General features: G+C 44.8%; 1 protein-coding gene across 6 annotated transcripts in view; it reads left to right on the forward strand.

The window, feature by feature from the left end:
• The window catches only part of ccdc142 (coiled-coil domain containing 142), a 124,939-nt gene that overhangs the window by 81,192 nt on the left and 19,243 nt on the right, over positions 1-24,504 (forward strand). For all 6 annotated transcript variants that reach the window (XR_011885815.1, XM_072256619.1, XM_072256620.1 and 3 more), the window contains 2 exons: positions 2,731-2,880; positions 18,959-19,073. Coding sequence is in view for 5 of the 6 variants with exons in the window: in XM_072256619.1 (XP_072112720.1) it covers positions 2,731-2,880; positions 18,959-19,073 (265 nt within the window). In the remaining variant the exon portion in view is untranslated. The remainder of the gene's footprint in view (positions 1-2,730; positions 2,881-18,958; positions 19,074-24,504) is intronic.

The following is a 24,504-nucleotide window of genomic DNA, read 5'->3' on the forward strand; positions in this document are numbered from 1 at the left end:
TCTTATTTTAACAGAATTGAGCCAGAGATTATTTAAAAATGATGGTTCCCCCTCTGATCCACTTCTCATCCGTATCGGGTCTTTATCATCCCCTCTGACATCAATCATCAGCCAGCACACCCAGTAAATTTTAACAAATACACTTTATAGATATTACTAATTCTATGACATTAATATAAATTTGATACAGAGAGGAAAGTAATGAAAAAATAAGCACAAACACTTATCAAAGTTCAAGTTCTTCATGCGCTACCGTTGGAGCTCAATCGATTCCTGACGACCACCCAAATCCTGTCGACTTACGGCTTGGGACCACCCGGAGTGATCGACCAGAGCCTCTCCGCACGTCCGCGGTCCTCCCCGTCTCTCCTCCGACTCCCTGCCAAAAACCCTGTCCACCGTCCTCCCCATCTCTCTTCAGACTCCCCGTCTCTCCCCGACCCCCTCGTCTCTCCTCCGACTCCCTGTCTCTCCTCCGACTCCCCGTCTCTCCTCCGACTCCCCGTCTCCCCTCCGACTCCCCGTCTCTCCACCGACTCCCCGTTTCTCCTCCGACTCCCCGTCTCTCCACCGTCCTCCCCGTCTCTCCTCCGACTCCCCGTCTCTCCACCGTCCTCCCTGTCTCTCCTCTGACTCCCTGTCTCTCCTCCGACCCCCCTGTCTCTCCTCCGACTCCCCGTCTCTCCACCGTCCTCCCCGTCTCTCCTCCGACTCCCCGTCTCTCCACCGTCCTCCCCGTCTCTCCTCCGACTTCCCACTAAAATCCCCGGTCCCCAGTCATATGATACAGCATTGTATCTGAAAACAAAACGATACATGACCATCCATTGGCTAATAGCACCCGGCTATCTCTAATAACCCAAGCAACTGTCTAGTTAGAGACTTTCTAGCATTCCTCAGTATAACATAACAAGAGAAGCCATTTTAAATGTAACACAGAAAGAAAGACCCCGTACACTTGTTATCCAGCATTTGGTAGTTCCAACATTTTTTCCTGAACACATGAATGTCTTTAATGTGAGTCAAATTACAAAGATTAGGAGGATTAGGCCAGAGATGAATTTGAAAGCAATTATGAGAATTTTAAATTTGAGGAATTTCTTCACCATTCGTGCCAATAAATATTGGATCTGACAATAGCACCTGACTATATTATGAATATACACACTTAAAATGTTAAGTGAGAATGTAATTTATTTGAATATTGCAGTTAATTACCATACTTGGATCTATTGTTGTACTTTTTTGATTTGTATAATCTTTGTAAATTAACTAGGTTTGGAGCTCATTGGAAATCTTTGATCTTTTTAAATGGCTTTTCTCCTTTTACTTGATTGAAGGTCATCTCAGGATCTACAGTTAATAATTTTAACTCAAATAAAGTGCAGGGTAAAAGGGTCACTGAATTCTTAATTATTATTGACTGCTTTTAATAGTAGGCAGGATACCACAGTTACAAGCAGATCAAAGTAGGTTTTAGAATTTATGCCATGCATGCCAATAGTAATTGATTTTTAAGCAGGGAGCTTCAGTTGAGTTCATAAATGTAAATTGAGCGATAGTTTAATCTGGCTGTTCACATTGTGCCATGGTCCCTGATGGCCTTATTAATGCATCAGTCTGACAGAAAATCAATCCTGCTGGACTTAATTGTGCCACCTTTCAAGAGATTTTGAGTAGACTCTTAAGAATGTAACTAAACATCACATAACCAACTAAATTAACCATGAAAACATATAAGATTCGAAATGGTACTCCAGATGGAGATTAATACTAGAAATTTTTATTAACCTAGTACCAGAGATTTCCCTCATAAATTCTTATGAATTTCTAATTATGAATCCAATACGTTAATAAATTTCTGTTTATTTATCAAATAATCATATTATAAATTGATTAATTTTTACTTCAGTTAAGAAGTTTTTGAATATGTATGACGTTTGGAAAAGTCATTGTTTTTTTTTGTTACAGCTAGACTTGCTAGTTGGTTAGGTTAGTCTGCTTCTTTCTCAGTTGAACCTACCTTACCTTCTGAGTTCTTCTGGCATCGTCTGTTTGGACATAATTTCATTTATGGATTTAGGTTTGGCACCAGCCTTAAGCTCAGAATCTTTTGCTTATTTCTTCTGTACAAAATTAAATGCTTTATTTCTTAAAACGTGCAGATACAATATATATGCAAAGAGATAAACTAGGGACACCGTCATTCTATTTAATATTTCTGGTCTTAGCACAAACCTTTGTTAAAAAAATGTATTGCAAAATAGGGTAGTCTAATATCATAACCTTCCTCGTATGTATTCAGGTTGCAGACCTGAATATTGCCAAACTATACAGTCTAAACTCAGGAATTTGTGCTGCAATATACTCTTAAGCAAGATGTCTTCTGTGCAAAATGGTTAATTTCACCAAGGTTGCGTCCTGAGGTCTGTTGGTTAGTTCTGTCCAATTATGGATTCCCTCTACAGATTTCATTTTAGAGAACAAATCCAATTTGTGCACATGGCATATTCCATCAGGACCTCTGTGAAAGAAGGCAGAATTCCAGAGAAGTTGTGCTGAAATTAAGTTAACAAGAATATTGTGCCAGTTGCTAACTATACTTTTTTTTTAATACATAAGGTGTTTGTATTTCACACCATTAATGAGATCATATGTGTTTAGATTCTTTGTTCTTAAAGAAACTCAGAATCTTTTCAGATTATGTAAAAATATTTTGTTCATAACTAGATTCTTGAGGCGATGACATCGAAGATGTTGCAGCTGGCAGAAACCTTTTGTGTTGAAGAAAATCGTATCCAGGGAATCCGTCAGTCTTTGCTGCAAGCTGAAGTAAAAACACTGGTCAAAGAACTTAGCTCTGCTGCTGCCATCTTCAGTGTAAGATATCTGGATTAAATTTTTCAAAGATTAAGCTTTTTGTAAACTAAATTTTTTGATTTAATGAGATGCTTGCATAATTGTTTGATCTGAATCCAATGCCCTAGTTAGTGACAACATTCATTTTAATTTCAGCAGTCTTACCTAACAAATGGTTTTACTTTAGTAAAATACCACAAGAAAACATGGTGTTAATACATGCAGCAATACTAATTTTCTACAAATCTACATGTACGGGTCTTTCTTTTGTTACATTTAAAATGGCGATTTTGTTATGTTAATCTGTGGAATGCGGCTTTGTTGTGTTTTAACGCTGCAGAGAGTTTGCGCTAACAGTTTGTTTTACTTTAAATGAGATAACCAGGTTCTATTAGCCAATGGGTGGTTATGTATCGTTTTGTTTTCGGATGCCATGCTGTATGATATGACTGTGGACTGAGTTTTGGCGGGGAGTCGGGAGGAGAGACGAGGAGGACGGCGGACGTGCGGAGAGGCTCCGGTCGATCACTTCGGGTGGTCCCGAGCCGTGGGTCGACGGAATTCGGGTGGTCGTCTGACGTCGAATTTGAGCTCCAACGGTAGCGCGCGAAGAACTTGGACTTTGATAAGTGTTGGCGCCTTTTTTTTTCCCATTACTTTCCTCTCTGTATCAAATGTATATTAATGCCCTAGAATTAGTAATATCTATAAAGTGTATGTGTTAAAATTTACTGGGTGTGCTGGCTGATGATTGATGTTTGTGATTGATTCGGGCGACGATTGACCCTGAGGGGACTGCTGAAGCAGGTGCTGGGCGGGATTTCCCCTAGACATACACGAGCCAATATACGGAACGTTACAAGTGGGGGCTACCATCAGGGATTTGGATTTTTTTTCGGGAAAGTTGTACTTGTCTTGGTGGTAAGTGTTGTGAAGATGGACCGAGATAAGATTGTAAGCTGGTGTGAAATGGAGGAGGTACCGGTGAATCATGCATGTGTGGTAAGCGGGGTCGATTATCGCATTCCGGCAGAGGTACTGGTGCGAGGGTTGAGTTTGATTAAAGGTATCGGGCAGGTAGAACTTGTAGCTAGAAGGGGTGGGAAAGAACTGGAAGCTAGCTGGATGTTGGTGCGGGCGAGTACCGACGTCATGACTTTAGAATTACCAGCGACAGTCCATGTCCAGGGGGAGGCGGGGCCGTGGGGTCTCCACATTCTCCCGGAGGACGCAAGTGAGGAGGTGCCGGAGGAGGAGGAGCTAGATGAGGCCCCCGGCCGGGTGCCCGTAGTAAGAGGTGGAGGTGTGGAGTGGGAAGGTTTGGCCAGGCCTCGCCCCCATGGGCTTGAGGAGACTGCCGAGTTAACGGCTGCCATTACCTCCCTGGCAAGAAGGGTTGAGGTGCACCGCCCGAAGCTGAGAATTTTCTCGGGAACCAAGCCCACCCCGGAAGGGGAGGGTGACTATGAGACCTGGGTTGAAGATACATCCCAATTGTTAGAGGTGTGGCCAGTTTCGGATGAGGAAAAGAGACAGCGATTGGTGGAAAGCTTAAGGGGCGGGGCGGCCCGGGTGGTCCGCGATCTGAGAGCGGCACACCCCTTGGCTTCCCTATCGGAGTGTTTAGACGCTTTGGAGGAAGTGTTTGGACTGTCAGGGGATCCCTGGCGGCATTTAGCAGAGTTTCAACGGATGGGGCAGAGAAGAGGGGAAAAGCTCTCTGACTATGCTTTCAGGCTGGAAGGAAAGCTTACGGGGTTGCTGCGACGAGGTATAGTGAGGGAGGACGATGTGGCGGAGTTAAGGATGAGCCAGATATGTAGCGGTTCCCGGGAGGATGACAGGGTGGCTTGGAGTGTACGGCAGTCATTTAAGCAGAGCTCCCCTCCATCATTCGGATGGCTGATCCGAGAGGTACGGGCCAAGGAGTGTGCTTTGGGCCGACCAGGGGGCTCGGACCCTCAGGGACGGTCTTCAGCGGTTCAGGAGGTGGTAGCCGGGGTGAGACCAGGGAAATCCAAGGGGTCCTCGGGGGCCCGGATCGGGAGGAGAGAGGCGGCGAGTAGTGGGTGCTATAACTGTGGGAGAGAGGGGCATTTCCGCCGGGAATGTGAGTGGCCGGGAGCGTGCTACCACTGTGGGGAAGCTGGCCACTTGCGGAAGGATTGTGAGAGACGAGATGCGCCGAGGGGGGAGGGCCCCCAGGCCACCAAGAAGGGAGAGGTGTCGGGAAACTTAAGAGAGGCTCAGTGAGGGAACGGACTGGAGTCTCGGGAGGAACACGTTCCCAGAAAACCTCTATGGAACCCCGGAACGAACAAGCCCAAATTCCTGATGGACTGGTGGGGCCCCGTTCCAGCGTGTCCCTACGGATAGAGGGAATCTTTGCGAAAGCCATCCTTGACACCGGGTCGCAGGTTACCTTACTGTACCGGTCATTCTACAACAAATATCTGAAGCATTTGGCAGTAACTCCGTTTAACGCATTGGAGATTTGGGGCATAAGTGATGGTGATTACCCGTACGATGGATACTTGTCAGTGAGATTGGAATTTTCAGAGGGAGATGTGGGAGTATCGGAAGCCTTTGAGACACTGGTGTTGGTTTGTCCGGACCCGGTGGAGACCAGTGGTGCTGCCCTGTTGGTGGGGACTAACTCCCCTCTGGTGCGACGGCTCTTGGGAGCCTGTAAGAAGAAGGGGGGGGAGAACTTTTTGGAGACCCTCTCGGTACACCTCGTGTTCCAAGCAGTGTATGAAGGAGTGAGTGACCCCCAGGGGCTGGACCCGGAGTGCAAACGAGGGACGGTGTGGTGCACTCAGGCGAGGCCTAAGGTGATACAGCCAGGGGAGGCGGCATTAGTGATGGGAACCCCCAGATTCCCCGGATTGCCGCCGGGAGAGGCCCTGCTAGTAGACGTCCCCGACAGCCTGGAAAGGGAGTCCTGGTTCCCGGCTGGGGCGCTGGTGAGACCTGAATTGCAGAGGCCTTCAGCTGTACAGGCACGGCGGATGGGGGTGATGATACGGAACATAACGGAGAGGGAGATCACCTTTAAGCGCGGGATGCCCCTCACGCACTTGTTCCCGGTGACGGTGATGTCCAGCGCCCCCGTGAAGCCCACTGGAAGAGAACTATTAGGAAACGGGGGGCGGCTGACCGAGGAGGCCTTTAATTTTGAAAACTCCCCTGTACCGCCGGCGTATAAGAGCAGGCTGGTGGAGAAGGTGCTTAAGTTAGGGGATGTCTTTTCTCAGGGCGAGTTTGATGTAGGATGTTCCAAGAGCACTCGGCACACCATTCGGGTAACAAATGACACCCCGTTTAGGGAGAGGTCGCGGCGGTTGGCCCCAGCAGATGTGGAGGATGTGCGGCAGCACTTGCGGCAGTTGAAAGATGCAGGGATTATTGCGGAGTCCCGAAGCCCATATGCGTCCCCCATAGTGGTGGCAAGGAAGAAAAATGGGAAGGTACGCATGTGCGTGGACTATAGGGCCCTGAACCGCCGCACTGTTCCCGACCAATATACGGTCCCGAGGGTGGAAGATGCATTGGCCTGTCTGAGTGGTGCACAGTGGTTCAGTGTATTGGATTTGCGGAGTGGGTATTACCAGATTCCGATGAGCGAGACTGATAAGGAGAAGACAGCCTTTATCTGTCCCCTGGGGTTTTTCCAGTTCGAACGAATGCCCCAAGGTATCTCGGGGGCCCCAGCCACCTTTCAGCGGCTCATGGAGCGGACAGTGGGGGACATGAACCTGCTGGAAGTATTGGTGTACCTGGACGACCTGATAGTGTTTGGATCTACGTTGGAGGAACATGAGGAGCGGCTGCTGAAGGTGCTGAGTCGGCTGAAAGAGGAAGGGTTAAAACTTTCCCTGGATAAATGCCAGTTCTGTAAGACGTCGGTCAGCTATGTCGGGCACATAATCTCGCGAAATGGAGTGGCCACCGATCCGGGTAAGATAGCCGCAGTCACCACCTGGCCGAGACCTCAGAAGGTGAGTGCCTTACGCTCGTTTTTGGGGTTTTGCGGATATTACCGACGATTCGTGAAAGGATATGCGAAAATGAGTCATCCATTGAACCAGCTGCTGTGTGGCTATCCACCTGTGGGGAGGAGGAGGAAGGGAGACCGAGGGTTGGAGGTAGGAGGATACTTGAACCCGGGGGAGCCTTTTGGATTGAGGTGGGATGCTCAATGTGAGGAGGCGTTCCAATCTCTAAAAAGAGCGCTGACACAGGCCCCAGTGTTGGCTTTTGCTGATCCCCGGAAGCCGTATGTTCTACACACTGATGCCAGTCACGACGGTCTGGGGGCTGTTCTGTACCAGGAACAGGGAAACGGATTGAGGCCAGTGGCGTTTGTCAGTCGGAGCTTGTCACCATCTGAGAGAAACTATCCCACTCACAAGCTGGAGTTCTTGGCGTTGAAATGGGCGGTGGTGGACAAGTTGAGTGACTACCTATACGGGGCCCAGTTTGAGGTGAGAACTGATAACAACCCCCTCACTTATATCCTGACCTCGGCGAAGCTGGACGCTACTGGGCACCGGTGGTTAGCAGCCTTGTCTGCCTATGAGTTCAGCCTGAAGTACCGCCCGGGGAGTCGGAACATCGATGCAGATGCCCTGTCTCGTCGGGCGCACGACAAGTCGGGCACGGCCGAGGAGTGGAAGAGTGTCCCTGCCCAGGGAGTAAAGGCCATGTGTCAAGTTGGGAGCGACGGGGAAGTAGGAGCACAGATGGGAACGGATCGGGCAGTAGATCAACTGGGGGCTGACGGTGACGCGCTGCCCACTGTTTACTGTAATGTGACTGCTCTGAGGAACAGGCAGCTGCCAGAGTTGAGTCCCCAGGAAGTAAAGGCGGCTCAGCGTGATGACCCAAGCATTGGCACTATCTGGTACGCGGTTAGCCAGGGTGATATGGGGCAGGTGGAGAAGGCGAAACATGCCTCCGTTCCTCTACTACTGAAGGAGTGGCCCCGGTTGAAGCTGAAGAACCACATCCTGTACCGAGTCACGTCGCCTCCGGACCACCCCCGGCGCTGGCAGCTGGTCATGCCTGAGAAGTATCGAAAGGCTGTGCTTCAGGCTCTACATGATGATTCCGGGCAGTTAGGGGTAGAGAAGACCTATGGATTAGTCAAGGACCGGTTTTACTGGCCCCGGATGAGGGGGGAGGTGGAAGAATACTGTAAGACCTGTAGCCGTTGCGTCAGGAGGAAGACCTTGCCTGCGCAGGCGGCTCCGTTATCCCACTTGCAGAGTGCAGGACCCATGGACCTGGTGTGTATGGATTTCCTGTCTATTGAGCCGGACACCAGCAATACCGCGAATGTTTTGGTCCTCACGGATCACTACACTAGATATGCGCAGGCTTTTCCTACTAAGGATCAGAAAGCGACTACAGTGGCGAAGGTGTTATGGGAGAAGTACTTTGTTCATTATGGCCTTCCCCGGCGGATCCACAGTGATCAGGGACGGGACTTCGAGAGCAGGCTTATCCATGAATTGCTGGATATGCTTGGGGCTGAAAAGTCCAGAACCACCCCCTATCACTCGCAGGGTGATCCTCAACCCGAGAGGTTTAACCGGACCCTGCTGGACATGCTGGGCACCTTGGAGATTGGACGGAAGAGTAATTGGAGTCAGCACATCACCCATTTGGTTCATTGTTACAATTGTACTTGCAATGATGCTACGGGGTACTCACCCTACTATCTGATGTTTGGACGGGAAGCGAGGTTGCCCATTGATCTGTGTTTTGGGACTGAAGCGGGGGAAATACCTGCGAAGCCATGTCTGAAGTACGTGTCCGATATGAGGAGAGAGTTGAAAAGGGCGTACGAGTTGGCTGAGGCGGCAGCCACCAAGCAGAACCAGCGGAATAAAAGGAGGTATGATCAGAAGGTAAAGTTCGTCCAGCTATTGCCGGGAGACCCAGTCCTTATCCGGAATTTAGGACTACAGGGTAAGCACAAGTTGGCGGACCGTTGGGCAGCCACCCCATATGTGGTGGAGAGTCAGATGCCGAATCTCCCGGTTTACCGGGTGAGACCTGAGGGCGGGCAGGGGCCTGTCAAGGTACTCCATCGGAACCACCTGTTGCCTCTGGGTCGAGAGGTGAAGATGGACCCAGAGCCCGAATGGGAGTTTACTCCTAGTACGAGGACTCTGCGAGGGCACGGGGCGCAGGAAGAGCCCGCTGCGAAGAAAACGGGGCCGGTCCCCACCTCGAGAAGGGATACGTCATCGGAAGATGATGATTCGGACGTGTGGTACCTGCTTCCGTTCGCTGATTCCCCGGTGCCAGGAGAAGAGACTCTTGGAGTCAGGGGAACCGAGGGAGGGTGTTGCAGAGCCGCCTGTATTACAGCAGGCATTGGGGGAGGAGAGGGTGGAGGCAGAACCCGAGCCAGAGGGCTCACCGGGGCAGAGGGATCCCGGTGAAGGGGAAGGTCCGTCAGATAAGCTCGAGGGGTCAACTGGGGTGTCTGAACAGGGAGAGACAGCAAAGGAAGTCCAGAGGCCTCAGAGGAGTAGGCATCCCCCGGAAAGACTCACTTATATAGCGCCGGGAGAGCAGGGTGTGATCTCTACTGCCTTGCAAAGTTATGTCACTGCGTTATGCACCTGGGTTGGGTTTTGTGTTTTACAAGGAGTACTAGTGAATTCTGTTAACGTCATGAGGGCATGACTTTTTGAGGTAGGGGAAGAGTGTACGGGGTCTTTCTTTTAAAATTTAAAATGGCGATTTTGTTATGTTAATCTGTGGAATGCGGCTTTGTTGTGTTTTAACGCTGCAGAGAGTTTGCGCTAACAGTTTGTTTTACTTTAAATGAGATAACCAGGTTCTATTAGCCAATGGGTGGTTATGTATCGTTTTGTTTTCGGATGCCATGCTGTATGATATGACTGTGGACTGAGTTTTGGCGGGGAGTCGAGAGGAGAGACGAGGAGGACGGCGGACGTGCGGAGAGGCTCCGGTCGATCACTTCGGGTGGTCCCGAGCCGTGGGTCGACGGAATTCGGGTGGTCGTCTGACATCAAATTTGAGCTCCAACGGTAGCGCGCGAAGAACTTGGACTTTGATAAGTGTTGGCGCCTTTTTTTCCCATTACTTTCCTCTCTGTATCAAATGTATATTAATGCCCTAGAATTAGTAATATCTATAAAGTGTATGTGTTAAAATTTACTGGGTGTGCTGGCTGATGATTGATGTTTGTGATTGATTCGGGCGACGATTGACCCTGAGGGGACTGTTGAAGCAGGTGCTGGGCGGGATTTCCCCTAGACATTCACGAGCCAATATAACGGAACGTTACATACAGCATAGTTAAAATGCTGGGCTCTGTGATGCTAAATTAGGACATAGGGACAGAAGATTTTTGCATTGAGAATTGGAATTTTTCATTACATGGCAAAGAAGTATTTTCCCAGACACATAACTGTTCCTATTCTGAATTGAGTAAAATCACCGGTGGAATACCTGGCAGAGAAGTGAATTCAATATAGTAGCTACATGCCTTCTTGTTCTTCACTTCACATTTGCAAATCACCTGGCCCACATTATCACTGCCTAGTGTTACAAGGATGATCAGTTAGGCACAGAGAGACTCTGTTTTTACTGCCAGGTATTTTTATTGGTTTAGTTAGCAAACTTCATTAATTCTCCTCTGTGAACAGTTAAAGAAGAGAAAAGTAATATCCAAGAAAAGGAATCTATGCTGGCATGGCATTCTTCTTGATCCTGATGTAGTATCCACGTTTCTGACATGGGATTATCCACTTCTGCGATGGTTGGTCTCCACAGAGTTGTTGCGGCCTGTACTCCTAAAATCCTTCATTCTTATTCTTTTCCTTATCAGATCAATCTATGATGTTTCAAATTTTGTTGGTTCAAGGTCTGTGTCTGATTTGTGTCAGCTTATTATTGGAAGTGGCCCAATAATTATGGCTCTCCCTTCAACCTTGTGCCTTAGGTGATTTCTCTTGTTCTGTCCTACTTGGATTGGTTCAAACCAGCCTAATCATATCAGCCAGGCATTGGGCCCAGATGACCAGATAGCAGGCTGTTCCTTTTGCAAACCTACTTTACACAATAAATAGCTTCCAATCTAAGAATGATCTCAGGTTTAGCAGATGATTAGCAGAAGTTCCTTGTGTCCACATTCAACTGTTCTGATTAAGTTATCCCAGACCATGAATCAGGTCGCCAAACAGTTCACAAGATGGTGACTGCAAGAACAATCTCACAAAGTGGCCACCTCCATTCCTGCAACTACGTGGCAAGAACAAAGAGTCTTGCTTGGTCTATTTTCACTGCTCTTGCCTCATTCTTATTCACTGATTTGAAGATTGCAGTTCTTCCTGACCAAAAGTTAGGATTAAAAACCACAAAGGGAGTCCACAATCAGTAATAGTATCCATTGGCTTTGGAGTCTAAAGTAAAAGTGTGGAACTTAATCAGTTAAGTGGCCTAACTACCTGCTCTTCCTAATACCTTCTAATAGCTCCTCCCAGTAGACTATGAGGCCTACAGCCATTGAAAAGAATCAAGATGAAGTCTGGAAGAGTCTGTTTAATTTACTGAGCTACCCCTTGCTTATGAATAAGAAACTTTTATTGAAGCATCCCTAGAAGATAACAACATACATTACAGATTTCTGCCCTTTTTTTACTAGTAATGTATGTGTGATCTATATGACTTAGAAGCATGTAAGAAAAGGTATCATATATATTCGTACTTGGATCATCGGGAACTGATTAGGAATAGTCAACATAGCTGTGTGCATGATAGACCATGTCTAACCAAACTTAGAGAATTTTTCGAGGGAGTTACCAAGAAAGGTAGTGGATGCTGCCTACATGACCCTTGACAAGGTCCTACATGGGAGCATGCTCAAGAAGGTTCAGTCATGTGGCATTCAAGAGGAGGTAGTAAACTGGATTAGACGTTGGCTTTGTGGGAGAAGCCAGAGAGTGGTAGTAAATGGTTGGCCCTCTGACCGGAGGCCTATGACTGGTGGTGTGCCGCAGGAATCAGTGCTGGGTCCGTTGTTATTTGTCATTCATGTCAGTGAACTGGATGATAATGTGGTAAACTGGATCAGCAAATTTGCAAACAACACCAAGATCGGGGGTGGGGGTGGTGGTGTCTAGTGGACAGCGAGGAAGTCTGTCAAAGCTTGCAGTGGGATCAGGACTATTTGGAAAAATTTCTGATGGAATTTAATGCAGACAAGTGTGAGGTGTTGCCCTTTGGGAGGACAAACCAGGGTGAGGTTTACACGGAGAGCGGTAGAGCACTGAGGTAGATGAGAGGGATCCTGGGAATACAGATCCATAATTTGTTGAAAGTGTTGTCACAGGTTAATAGGGTCATACAGAAAGCTTTTGGCACTTTGACCTTCATAAATCAAAGTATTGAGTACAGGAATTGGGATGTTATGCTGAAGTTGTGTAAGAAGTCAGTGAGGCCTAATTTGGAGTATTGTGTGTAGTTATGATCAACAACGACAAAAAAAAATGTTAATAAGGTTGAAAGAGTGCAGAGAAGATTTATAAGGATTTTACCAGCACTTGAGGACATGAGTTACAGAGGAATGTTGGGGAGGGTAAGTAGAACTAGAGGTTGTGGGTTAAGGGGGAAAGGTGAATTATTTAAGGGGACATGATGGGGAGATTCTGCACTCAAAGTGTGGTGAGAGTGTGGAATGAGCTGCCAGCAAAAGTGATGGATGCAGGTTCAATTTCAACATTTAAGAGAAATTTGGATAGGTACATGGATGTGAGGGGTATGGGGGGCTATGGTCCGGGTGCAGGTCGATGGGACTAAGCAACTTAATAGTTCAGTATGGACTGTATGGGCCAAAGGGCCTGTTTCTATGCTGTCGTGTTCTGTGACTCTTTTAAAAAAAGTTTGTATATTTTTATTTTATTTTATCTTTCTGCTCGCCAAATATCCCATGCAAATCACATAGGTCTCTGCATATATTGTTAATGTCCACGTCTCTGTATTAGACACAAGAAAATGAAGATGCTGTAACCTATAGCAGGAAAAATAAACAACCTACTGGAGGAAATCAGCAGTATGTGGAGGGAAAATAATTCAACATTTTGAGTTGAAACATTGCATCAGGATTTTTGCAAGTGGTCTATGTCAGACTGATTTACATTATTTCTAACCATAAATAACAAGAACCAGTTTTGATAATCCAAATTGATTTCAAGAACATCAGATGAAGAGTCCTTGAAAGTGAGTCCATAGGTTCTGCTGATGAGGACTGGCTCATTGACTTACAGTCTCCTCCACCTGAAGTCAATAATCAGTTCCTTGGTCTTACTGACATTGAGTGACATCACTCAGCCAGATTTTCAATCTCCCTCTTATATGCTGATTCATCACCACCTTTGATTTGGCCAGTGGCAGTGGTGTCATCAGCAAACTTAAATGTGGCACTGGAGCTTTGCTTATTCTCAAGTAGAGAAAGGAGCTGAGCACACAGCCTTGTGGTGCAACTGTGCTGAGGGAAATTGTGGAGGAAGTCTTTTTGCCAATCCAACTGACTGTGCAATAGAGGATCCGGTTGTGTATGGAGGACGGAGGTGTTGAGGCCAAGGTCTTGAAGGTTGTTGATTAGTTTTGAGGGGATAATGGTATTGAATGCTGAGCTGTCATTGATGAAGCTCCTGATGTAAACATTTTCACTATCCAGATGTTCCAGGGTTGAGTGAAAAGCCAAATAAATGGCATCTGCTGTGGACCTGTTATGACGGTAGACAAATTGGAGCAGATCCAAGTCATTTCTCGGGCAGGAGTTGATGTGTTTCATCACCAACCTTTCAAAGCACTTCATCACAGTGGATGTACGTGCTGCTAGACAATAGTCATTGAGGCAGGTAACCATGTTCTTCTTAGACACATGTATAACTGAAGCCTGCTTGTAGCAGGTGCTGACTGCTGAAGTAAGAGGTTAAAGATTTTGGAAAACAGCCAGTTGATTAGCACAGCTCTTTAGAATCCAGCCTGGTGTTTTTCATGGGTTTACCGTCCTGAAGGAATCTTTCACATTGGCCTCAGAGACTGAAATCACAGGGTTGTCGGGTGCTGTAGGAGTTCATGAAGGTTTATCCATGTTTTGACAGTGAAAGCAAACATAGAATGCATGGAACTCATCTGAGAGCAAAGCCTTGTTATCACCTATGTTGCTTAGTTTTGCTTTGTAAGTGGTAATAGCATTCAAATCCTGCCCTAGCTGCTGAGCGTCCTTCATTGATTCAAGTTTGGTCCAGATTTGCCAGTTGGTCAGATGGCTTTCCGGAGATCATACCTGGACCTCTTGTATCCTACTTGGTCACCAGACCTGAATGCCACTGATCTGGCCCTCAGCAGCTGGTGGATCTCATGGTTCATTCAGGGCTTCTGGTTGGGAAAGACTGAACAATTTTGTATCTCATTATGTGCATCTCATTAGTTGTGCCTCTAGGCCAACAACATAAGAAGGCTGTGATGATTTTTTTCCATTGGGCCTGTTGAATACAAAGGAAAAATTTGATAGGGGAAATTTAACTGCATGTGGAGAATAACAGACCAGATTTTTAAAAAATGATTGCAAGTTGGGCAACACACACAAAATGTTGGAAGATCTCAGCAAGTCACACAGCATCTATAGAGAGGAATTAACAATTGATGTTTCAGACCAAGGCCTTTCATCAGACCTGGAATGAGAGTGCCAGTCTACTGATAAGTCTTCTGCATAGATGCTGCCTGACTTGCTGAATTCCTTCAGCATTTTGTGTGTGTTGCTCAAGATTTTCAACATCTACAGAATCTCTTGTATTTATGACTACAAGGTGGTACAGTTTTGCAAAAGGGAGAAAATGAAGCTTTTTATGTTGCTACCATGAGCTGGTTCTAGAATAATATCTCTCTAAAATGTTTTTTTTAAATCTCATTTGGAACTTACAAACTATAACAACTTAAACATTTGACAGTCACAGTACATTTTTATAGTGAAGAATATATCCAGCTCTTTGATTATGAAATGAGTTGTTATTGATTAAATTAAGTACATTGCCATATCAAATAGTGAAAATTGCAGTTAATATTAATAGTACACTTAGAATGCAAACCCTAAAAGTTTTTTTTTGTCTCGATTAAATTAATATTTAACAGATGATTGATTTCCTTCCTTATTTCCTTCTGTTGCTTTCCATTTATTTCCCTTGCTTGTTTTTGCTCTTCTCCATTTGGTCCCTCCTTTCCATCGTCTCCTCTCATTTGATTCTACCTATCACCTACCAACCACTGGCCCACTCCTCCCTCATATTGCTCCTGATGCAGGGTCTCAACCCAAAATATTGACATAAATCTGGTACCTCCACAGATGTTGCTCAGGCTGTTAAGTTCTTCCAGTGTTCCAATTTGTACTTAAATATATTATTTAAGTATGTTAAATACCAGAAGGGCAGGAAGCATTGGTAATACTGATGAGAATAGGTATTCACTATGCTTAATGGTTGTTGGCTTAGCTATAAAAAGGTGATCAATAACAATAGGGGAAAGTAGTTGGATGTCAGAACCTGTCATCCAGTTAAGGGGGGCCCGCTTGCTTGCTTCCTCATCTGAGTTAGTTCCATACCAATTCAAAGTACATTACCATTTCTAGTAGGGAAATACAAGACAATCTTTTCACTGTATCATTGTACAACTGACAATAATAACAAATACCAATACCAACATTGCTGGCAAAATAAGTAAGCTCTGTAGCTATTTGGATATTATGAGTTCAGATAAAGCTCAAATTTTATGTGCACAATTTTATCATGTCCTAAGCCAACTACTCTATTGGTGAATTCAGTCACACTTGAAAAACTCTTGAATGTCTAAGCTATTGCAGAATAAGTAGATTGGGGCTCATTTTTTTTTTCTTTTACTTTTGTATTGTCAGGCCTGGGCAAGTATTACAATCTTACTATTTGGATTTGGTATTGGAATTGGTTTATTGTTGTCATATGTTTAAAGTTCAAAGCACATCATCAAAGTTTCTACACTGTGTGCAACCTTGAAATTTGTTGTCTTACAGGCAGCTACAAAACAGAAACCCAATAGAATCCTTTCTTAAAAAAACTACACAACAAAGACCATCAAACACCCAGTGTGTAGAAAAAAGAACAAGTTGTGCAAACGATAAAAAGTAAACAAAATACACTCAGAACATGAACCACAGAGTCCATGAAAGTGAGTCCACAGCCACAAAGCTAGCTCATCACTACAGCCAGTCCAGGAGTTCGTTGGTTGCAGGCCACAGCTGCAGAGTCAGTTCAGCGCAGAGGCGAGTAAGTATCATGAAGCAGCAAGCTGAATACTGCCCTGTCCCTTGCCTCCAGCCCTGGCACCCCAACCTTTTCAATCTGGCCTGGGCCTTTGCACTTCAATGCAGCCCCACATCCACTTCAGCAATGGCCAAACTTCAGCTAGTTCCTTGCTCTCATATTTATCCCTGCCACTTCGATCTGGCCTCAAGTACCAAGATAACAGTGAAAAGTTTATCGTGCAGACTCTTTGTTCAGTTCAAATTATTACACAGCGCATTGAATTAGAAAAAGTTAAAATAATAACATGCAGAATAAAGCATAAACGCTACTGAAAAAGTAAACAATAAAGTGCAAGATCATACTGGGGTAGATTGTGAGGCCAAGAGTATACCTTATTGTACAAGAGATCCATTCAAGAGTCTGCTAACAGTGGGATAGAAGCTATCCTTGAGCTTGGTGATATGTGCTTTTTCAGGGTATTCTAGCTACTGCCCAATGGAAGGGGGAAGAAGAACGAATGTCTGGAGTGGGTGGGGTCTTTTAACTTTGCAAAACATGACAGAGATAAATAACATAAAAAATAGGAGTAGAAGTACGCCAACTGGCCCATCGAGCCTGCTCTGCCATTCAATAAGATTTTGGCTGATCTGGCCAAGGTCTCATCTCCACCTACTTGCCATTTCCCCATAACCCTTAATTCCCCTACTATGCAAAAATCTATCCAACCTTGTCTTAATTATGTTTACTGAGGTAGCCTCTACCGCTTCATTGGGCAGAGAATTCCACAGATTCTCCACTCTCTGAGAAAAGCAGTTCCTCATCTCCGTCCTAAATCTACTCCCCTGAATCTTGATGCTATCTCTCCTAGTTCTAGTCTCACCTACCAGTGGAAACAACTTTTCCTGCCTCTATCTTATCTATCTCTTTCATAATTTTATTTGTTTCTATAAGATTTTCCCACATTCTTCTGAATTCCAGCAAGTACAGTCCCAGGTGACTCAATCCCTCCTCATAGTCTAACCCCCTTATCTCTGCAATCAACCTGGTGAACCTCCCCTGCACCTCCTTCAAAGCCAGTACTGTATATCCTTCTTCAAGTAAAGAGACCAGTACTCCAGGTGCAGCCTCACCAGTACCCTTTGCAGTTGCAGCATAACCTCCCTGCTCTAGTAATGAAGGCCAGCATTCCATTTGCTTCCTTGAGAGCCTGCTGTACCTGCGAACCAACCTTTTATGATTCATGCACAAACACTCCCAAGTCCCTGTGCACAGCAGCATGCTGCAACTTTTTACCATTTAAATAATAATCTGATCTTTCATTTTTCCTTCCAAAGTGGATAACCTCACATTTACCAACATTGTACTCCATCTGCCATATACTTGCTCACTCACTTAACCTATCTATACCTCTCTGCAGACTCTCGGAATTTTCTGCGCAGTTTGCTTTTCCACTCAATTTAGTATCATCAGCAAACTTAGATATACTACACTCGGCCTCCTCTTCCAGGTTGTTCAAATAAACTTATTCTGAACTAACTGTCACTTAATTGCCAGATTGAGTCATCCACTCACACAGTATCAGAGATGTTCCCTGTTTTCCACCCATTCCCCTCCCCTTCTCTGGTTTCTAAAAGTAATTTGTTTTCTCTCTTTCTCAATTCTGAGAAAGGGTGCTGGAACTGAAGTGTAACTGTTTCTTTTTCTACATTTGCAATCAGACATGCTGAATGTTTCCAGTCTTTTCTGTTTTTAAGGTAGAATGTGAGTGTGCCAACTCCAGAATTAGTAGCTGAGATGTATGGTTTGCACTCTCAAAAATACATCATTGTTTTTGAAATTGAAAATGAATACTATGCCAGAAATGCAAATTATGCCCTAAAATATTAATTTTTAAAGAGGAGGAGAAGGGTTCTCTGCAGAAGTGTTATGTATTAAGGTATATTGTGGCCCTTGTAGGTTGCTGTCGAGCTTCCTTGTATGTTACGTGCTGAACATAATGTGAGAGGATGTTCTGGGTAGAAGACTTACAAGTAAAATAAACATTGGCACATTGTTCCTCACTCCTCCGTTTCTCGTGTGTGTTATTCATGGCCACCTGGTTTCCCCGGACCACAACCATAACAAGAAGAGCCTTTCCACTAAGTTTTTCACAAGTAGTTTTTCTACTTTCACCTCAACAATGATAAATGAGCAGTGAGCCATTTTTTTTCCAAAACACAAGGATAGAAATGTGTCACATGCTACTGTTAACATTTTGATTAAGAAAGTTTTATCTTTAAGAGTTCACAGACATCATACAGTTTTATAGTGTTATGGATTTTGTAAAGTACAAAATATGCACAGCACCTGAAAAAATACAAATAAAAAGCACATCAGAGTGCACTTTAGCTAGTATAACTACTGCTTCACAGCTCCAGCACCCTGGGTTCAATAATGACTTCCCTTACTGTATGTGCACGGTTTCCATTATCTCCCTGTGGCTGCATGGATTTTCGCTAGTGCTTTGGTTTTTCTTCCACATCCAAACTGTGGGTTATTAGGTAAACTGACCACTAAATTTTCCCCAAGATACAGGTGATGGGTAGAATCAGGAGAAAAATTATGGACATACAGGAAACATAAAATGGGATTGGTGTAAGATTAATGTGAATGGGTGTTTGGTTGGCATACAATCCGTGGCTAATGTTTCCATGCTTTATGGCTCCTTGAAAATTGTAGGTATGTACTTGATGATGCTATACTGCAAATGTAACCTTAAGTGTTTCCTTTTATAGACATTCTCAGTGAAGGCACTGACAATATTTTCAACTAAATGTCGAAAGATGACTCTTGAGATATTTGAACAGACCATGCCAGTGGGACGACAGTGGAGGGTAAATTATCGATCAGGTAATTCAATCTCTCAAAAAAATTTAAAACATCCAAGAATCATGAACAAAGAGGATGAGCTTAGAGCATGGATCAGTACTTGGAGCTATGATATTGTGGCCATTACAGAGACTTGGATGGCTCAGGGGCAGGAACGGCTACTTAGAGTGCCAGGCTTTAGATGTTTCAGAAAGGACAGGGAGGGAGGCAAAAGAGGTGGGGACCTGGCACTGCTGATCAGAGATAGTGTCATGGCTGCAGAAAAGGGTAAGTCATGGAGGGATTGTCTATTGAGTCTCTGTGAGTAGAAGTTAGGAACAGGAAGGGGTCAATAACTCTACTGGGTGTTTTTTTTTTATAGACCACCCAATAGTAACAGGGACATTGAGGAGCATATAGGGAGACAGATTCCGGGAAGATGCAATAATAACAGGGTTGTCACGGTGGGAGATTTTATTTTTCCCAATATTGATGGGATCTCCCTAGAGCAAGGGGTTTAGATGGGGTGGAGTTTGTTAGGTGTGTTCAGGAAGGTTTCCTGACACAATATGTAGATAAGCCTACAAGAGGAGAGGCTGTACTTGATCTGGTATTGGGAAATGAACCTGGTCAGGTGTCGGGTCTCTCAGTGGGAGAGCATTTTGGAGATAGTGACCACAATTCTATCTCCTTTACCATAGCATTGGAGAAGGATAGGAACAGACAAGTTAGGAAAGTGTTCAGTTGGAGTAAGGGGAAGATGTCAAGCAGGAACTTGGAAGCATAAATTGGGAACAAATGTTCTCAAGGAAATGTATGGCAGAAATGTGGCAAATGTTCAGCATAGGTATGTTCCAATGAGACAGGGAAAGGATGGCAGGGAACAGGAACCATAGAGTACAAAGGCTGTTAAAATCTAGTCAAGAAGAAAAGAAAAGCTTACGAAAGGTTCAAAAAACCAGGTAATGATACAGATCTAGAAGATTGTAAGGCTAGCAGGAAGGAGCTTAAGAATGAAACTGGGAGAGCCAGAAGGGGCCATGGCAACACTCACAACGCGCTGGAGGAACTCAGCAGGTCGGGCAGCATCCGTGGAAAAGATCGGTTGATGTTTCGGGCCGGAAGGATTGCTTTGACCCCAGCATCTGCAGATTATTTTGTGTTCAGAAGGGGCCATGAGAAGGCCTTGACGAGCAGGATTAAGGAAAACCCCAAGGCATTCTACAAGTATGTGAAGAGCAAGAGGATAAGATGTGAGAGATTATGACCAATCAAGTGTGACAATGGAAAAGTGTGTATGGAACCGAAGGTATTTAATAAATACTTTGCTTCAGTATTCACTATGGAAAAGGACCTTGGCGATTGTAGGGATGACTTACAGTGGACTGAAAAGCTTGAGCGTATAGATTAAGAAAGAGGATGTGCTGGAGCTTTTGGAAAGCATCAAGTGAATAAGTCACCGCGACCGGATGAGATCTACCCCAGGCTACTGTGGGAGGCAAGGGAGGGGATTACTGAGCTTCTGGCAATGATCTTTGCATCATCAGTGGGAACAGGAGAGGTTCCGGAAGATTGGAGGATTGCAGATATTGTTCCCCTATTCATGAAAGGGAGTGGAGATAGTCCAAGAAATTGTAGACCAGCGAGTCTTACTTTAGTGGTTGGTAAGTTGATGGAGAAGATCCTGAGAGGCAGGATTTATGAACATTTGGAGAAGCTTAATATGATTAGGAATAGTCAGGATGGCTTTGTCAAAGGTAGGTCGTGCCTTTTTAGCCTGATTGAACTTTTTGAAGATGTGACTAAACACATTGATGAAGGTAGCACAGTAGATGTAGTGTATATGGATTTCGGCAAGGCATTTGATAAAGTACCCCATGCAAGGCTTATTGAGAAAGTAAGGAGGTATGGAATCGAAGGGGACTTTGCTTTGTGGATCCAGAATTGGTTTTCCCACAGAGGGCAAAGAGTGGTTGTAGACGGGTTATATTCTGCATGGAGGTCGGTGACCAGTGTTGTGCCTCAGGGATCTGTTCTGGGACCCCTTCTCTTTGTGATTTTTATAAATAACCTGGATGAGGAAGTGAAGTGATGGGTTAGTAAATTTGCTGATGACACAAAGCTTGGGGGTGTTGTAGATAGTGTGGAGGGCTGTCAGAGGTTACAGCGAGACATTGATAGGATGCAAAACTGGGCTGAGAAGTGGCAGATGGGGTTCAACCCAGGTAAGTGTGAAATGGTTCATTTTGGTAGGTCAAATATGATGGCAGGATATAGTATTAATGATAAGACTCTTGGCAGTGTGGAAGATCAGAGGGATCTTGAGGTCCATGTCCATAGGACACTCAAAGCTGCTGCACAGGTTGACTGTGTGGTTAAGAAGGCATACGGTGTATTGGCCTTCATCAACTGAGGGATTGAGTTCAAGAGCCGAGAGGTAATGTTACAGCTGTATAGGACTCTGGTCAGACCCCACTTGGAGTACTGTGCTCAGTTCTGGTCACCTGACTACAGGAAGGATGTGGAAGCTATAGAAAGGGTGTAGAGGAGATTTACAAGGATGTTGCCTGGATTGGGGAGCATGCCTTACAAGAATAGGTTGAGTGAACTTGGCCTTTTCTCCTTGGAGCAACGGAGGATGAGAGGTGACCTGACAGAGATGTATAAGATGATGAGAGGCATTGATCGTGTGGATAGTCAAGAGGCTTTTTCCCAGGGCTGAAATGGCTAACACGAGAAGGCACAGTTTTAAGGTGCTTGGAAGTAGGTACAGAGGGGTAGTTTTTTTACGCAAAGAATAGTAAGTGTATGGATTGGGCTGTCAGCAACTGTGGTGGAGGCGGATACAATAGGGTCTTTTAAGAGGCCTTTGGATAGGTACATGGAGCTTAGAAAAATAGAAGGCTATGGGTAACCGTAAAGTAAGTAAGTAAGTAAAGTAAGTATATGTTCGGCACAGCATTGTGGGCTGAAGGGCCTGTATTGTGCTGTTTATTTTCTATGTTACACTGTAATTATAATTTATTCAGTAGCATTTTTATTACTGGCCATCTAACATAGACAAGCCATACCGTCATAGAAAGGCACTAACTTTTGGTCCATTTAGTAGAAAGGTTGTTAATTAACCTTTTGTGTTTCATGTACCAGCATTTTTCATAGTCTTGTATATTTTTACCTTTATGTATACCAACACCATCTCATTCAGACCATGTCATCCTGATTAATTTCCTTAAATTTGTTCACATTTTTAATTTGGCTACTATTAAAGCTAATTTCTCCTTATTTACTCTCTCAAGTAGCCTTGGAAACTTTTGGCTTTCAAGTAGTGCTATAAAGGCACCATTTTTCCTCAGCAGAGTTCATCTTACTTCAATAGCTAGGCTTTCCAGAGCCTAGGAAATCTATCTTCTCCCTTTCCTTCCAGACCTGTTGAACGGTCTCACCCCAAAACATCGACCGTTTATTCCAGAGATGCTGCCTGTCCAGCTGAGTTACATTAGCATTGTGTGTTTGTTGCCCTAGAATATTATTTTGCCCACAGTAAAAAGCTGCAAGGTGGATAAATTTAGAGGCTTGTGGCTTTGTTAATATATTCAAAATGCTAACTTGCCTCCTGGAGTGGAATAATTGTTCACTGCTTGTCGTGTCTCTTTGAAGCTGAGATATGGGTGGGTTTGAAGCAGCATTTCTCTGTTAGAATTATTCCCTGATTTAACTGCACCTCTACATGTCTATTAAAAGAGCAAAGAGTCTTTATTTAAAAAAAAGACCGGCCTGTAAAGGAAGCCATTCAAATAAATCTAGGGGAGAAGAATTTTAACAAAGACGAAGGTCTCACTCTAATTGGATTGTAAACAAGGTGGGAGGGTGGAAATCTGATTGGATGAGGACTAATTAATCAGGAGGGATGGACTACAGGGATATAAATGCCACCGGACTAGACAAGCCCATGTATCCTCCCTGATGAAGATGGTGGGGTTTGTCATCAAAATGTAGGTTATAATCAATACTTGTACCCGGCTGGAAGCTCGAGAAAAGTATATTTGTCTTGTGTGCTGGGAAAGCACTAGATCCTTTTTCACTTACCTCTATAGGGAGGAAGTTCACCACAATATTAGTTGCTTTGAATCATTACATAAAGAGAAGGTGAGGCTTCTTTGTTCTTCAGCCTTCCTTCTGAGATGCCAGGACAAGGACATCATCCCCAAGTTCATGAAGTTGCGTACCGCAGTGGTTTCTTCAGCAGCTAAACGTATTCTACAATGAGCTAGCCAAGCGTTGATTAGGGAGCGTATCCATTACATTAGATCCGCTCCGGACATCAACACAAACAGACAACTGTCTTTTTACCTGGAATTGTCAGCCCTCTTATCTCCTAGTGATTGGGAGTACATCGACAGGTCCATCGCTGCCCAAGGTGAACTAATTTCACAAAGGAACACTGTGAGGCAGGTCAGGAAATACAACAATCCCAGCAAAATGGAGTCCCAGAAAGGACTGTCATCAAACAAACTGGGCAAAACATCATCTAGATTGGTCCTCGCCAAGGGGCCAAACTTAGCTCCGGTCTGCAGGGCTGTACATTATCGGGACTACGTTGGTGGAGTAGAGCAAGCAATCTGAAAGCTCATACTGGAGGAGTTAAGAATAGAGGTCTGTATGGCCCTCAAAAGAGCCATTTTGCCTAAACTGAACATTACAAAAGGAGAGCGACTGGCCCTCAGCACTACGGCAAAACCTAGCCAATATGACCAGTAGACAAAGGAAATACAACGGTCCTGATGGCCTCAAAGGGATAGCACAGGAAAGTCCAACAGATTCTGGACGATCCCGCCTACAGAGTTCTACAGCGGGATCCCACAGATTCAATTGTGAGGATGACCTCCGTTTTACTGAAGAAATCTGGACTGCCAGCAGACATATGCAAGGCACTTCTACCTCAGGCACTGGTACCACCAAGACTTTATGGACTCCCTATGATACACAAAGAGGGTTCCCCACCTGAAGCCTATCATCAGTTTGATAGATTCTCCAACTTACTACCTTGCTAAGCATTTAATGACCATGCTGTCTCCCTTTGTTGGGGGCTGTGAGCATCACATCACAAATTTGACCTAGTTTGTTAAAATATCATCAATGAGTTCTCATTAAGGACAGTTTGGACCTCCAGCAGTCAATGTTTGATAAGGGTACCATTGACCTTTTCGAACATACTCTTACATCAACATACTTCCTCAATAAGGAGAACTACTATGAACAAATGGATATAGAAGCTATGGACTCACCCTTGTCGTCAGCTATTGCTAATTTCTACATGGTGTACTTTGAGGAGAGGGCTCTGAGTTCAGTGCCCTTACAGCCCAAATGCTTCTTCAGATATGTCGAGAATACCTTCATAGTGTGGCCTCATGGACTCCAGGCACTCCAACAGTATACATCCAAACATTCCGTTTACGATGGAGGTGGAGAAGAA

Source organism: Mobula birostris, chromosome 4, assembly GCF_030028105.1.
Source record: "Mobula birostris isolate sMobBir1 chromosome 4, sMobBir1.hap1, whole genome shotgun sequence".
NCBI lineage: Eukaryota > Metazoa > Chordata > Chondrichthyes > Myliobatiformes > Myliobatidae > Mobula > Mobula birostris.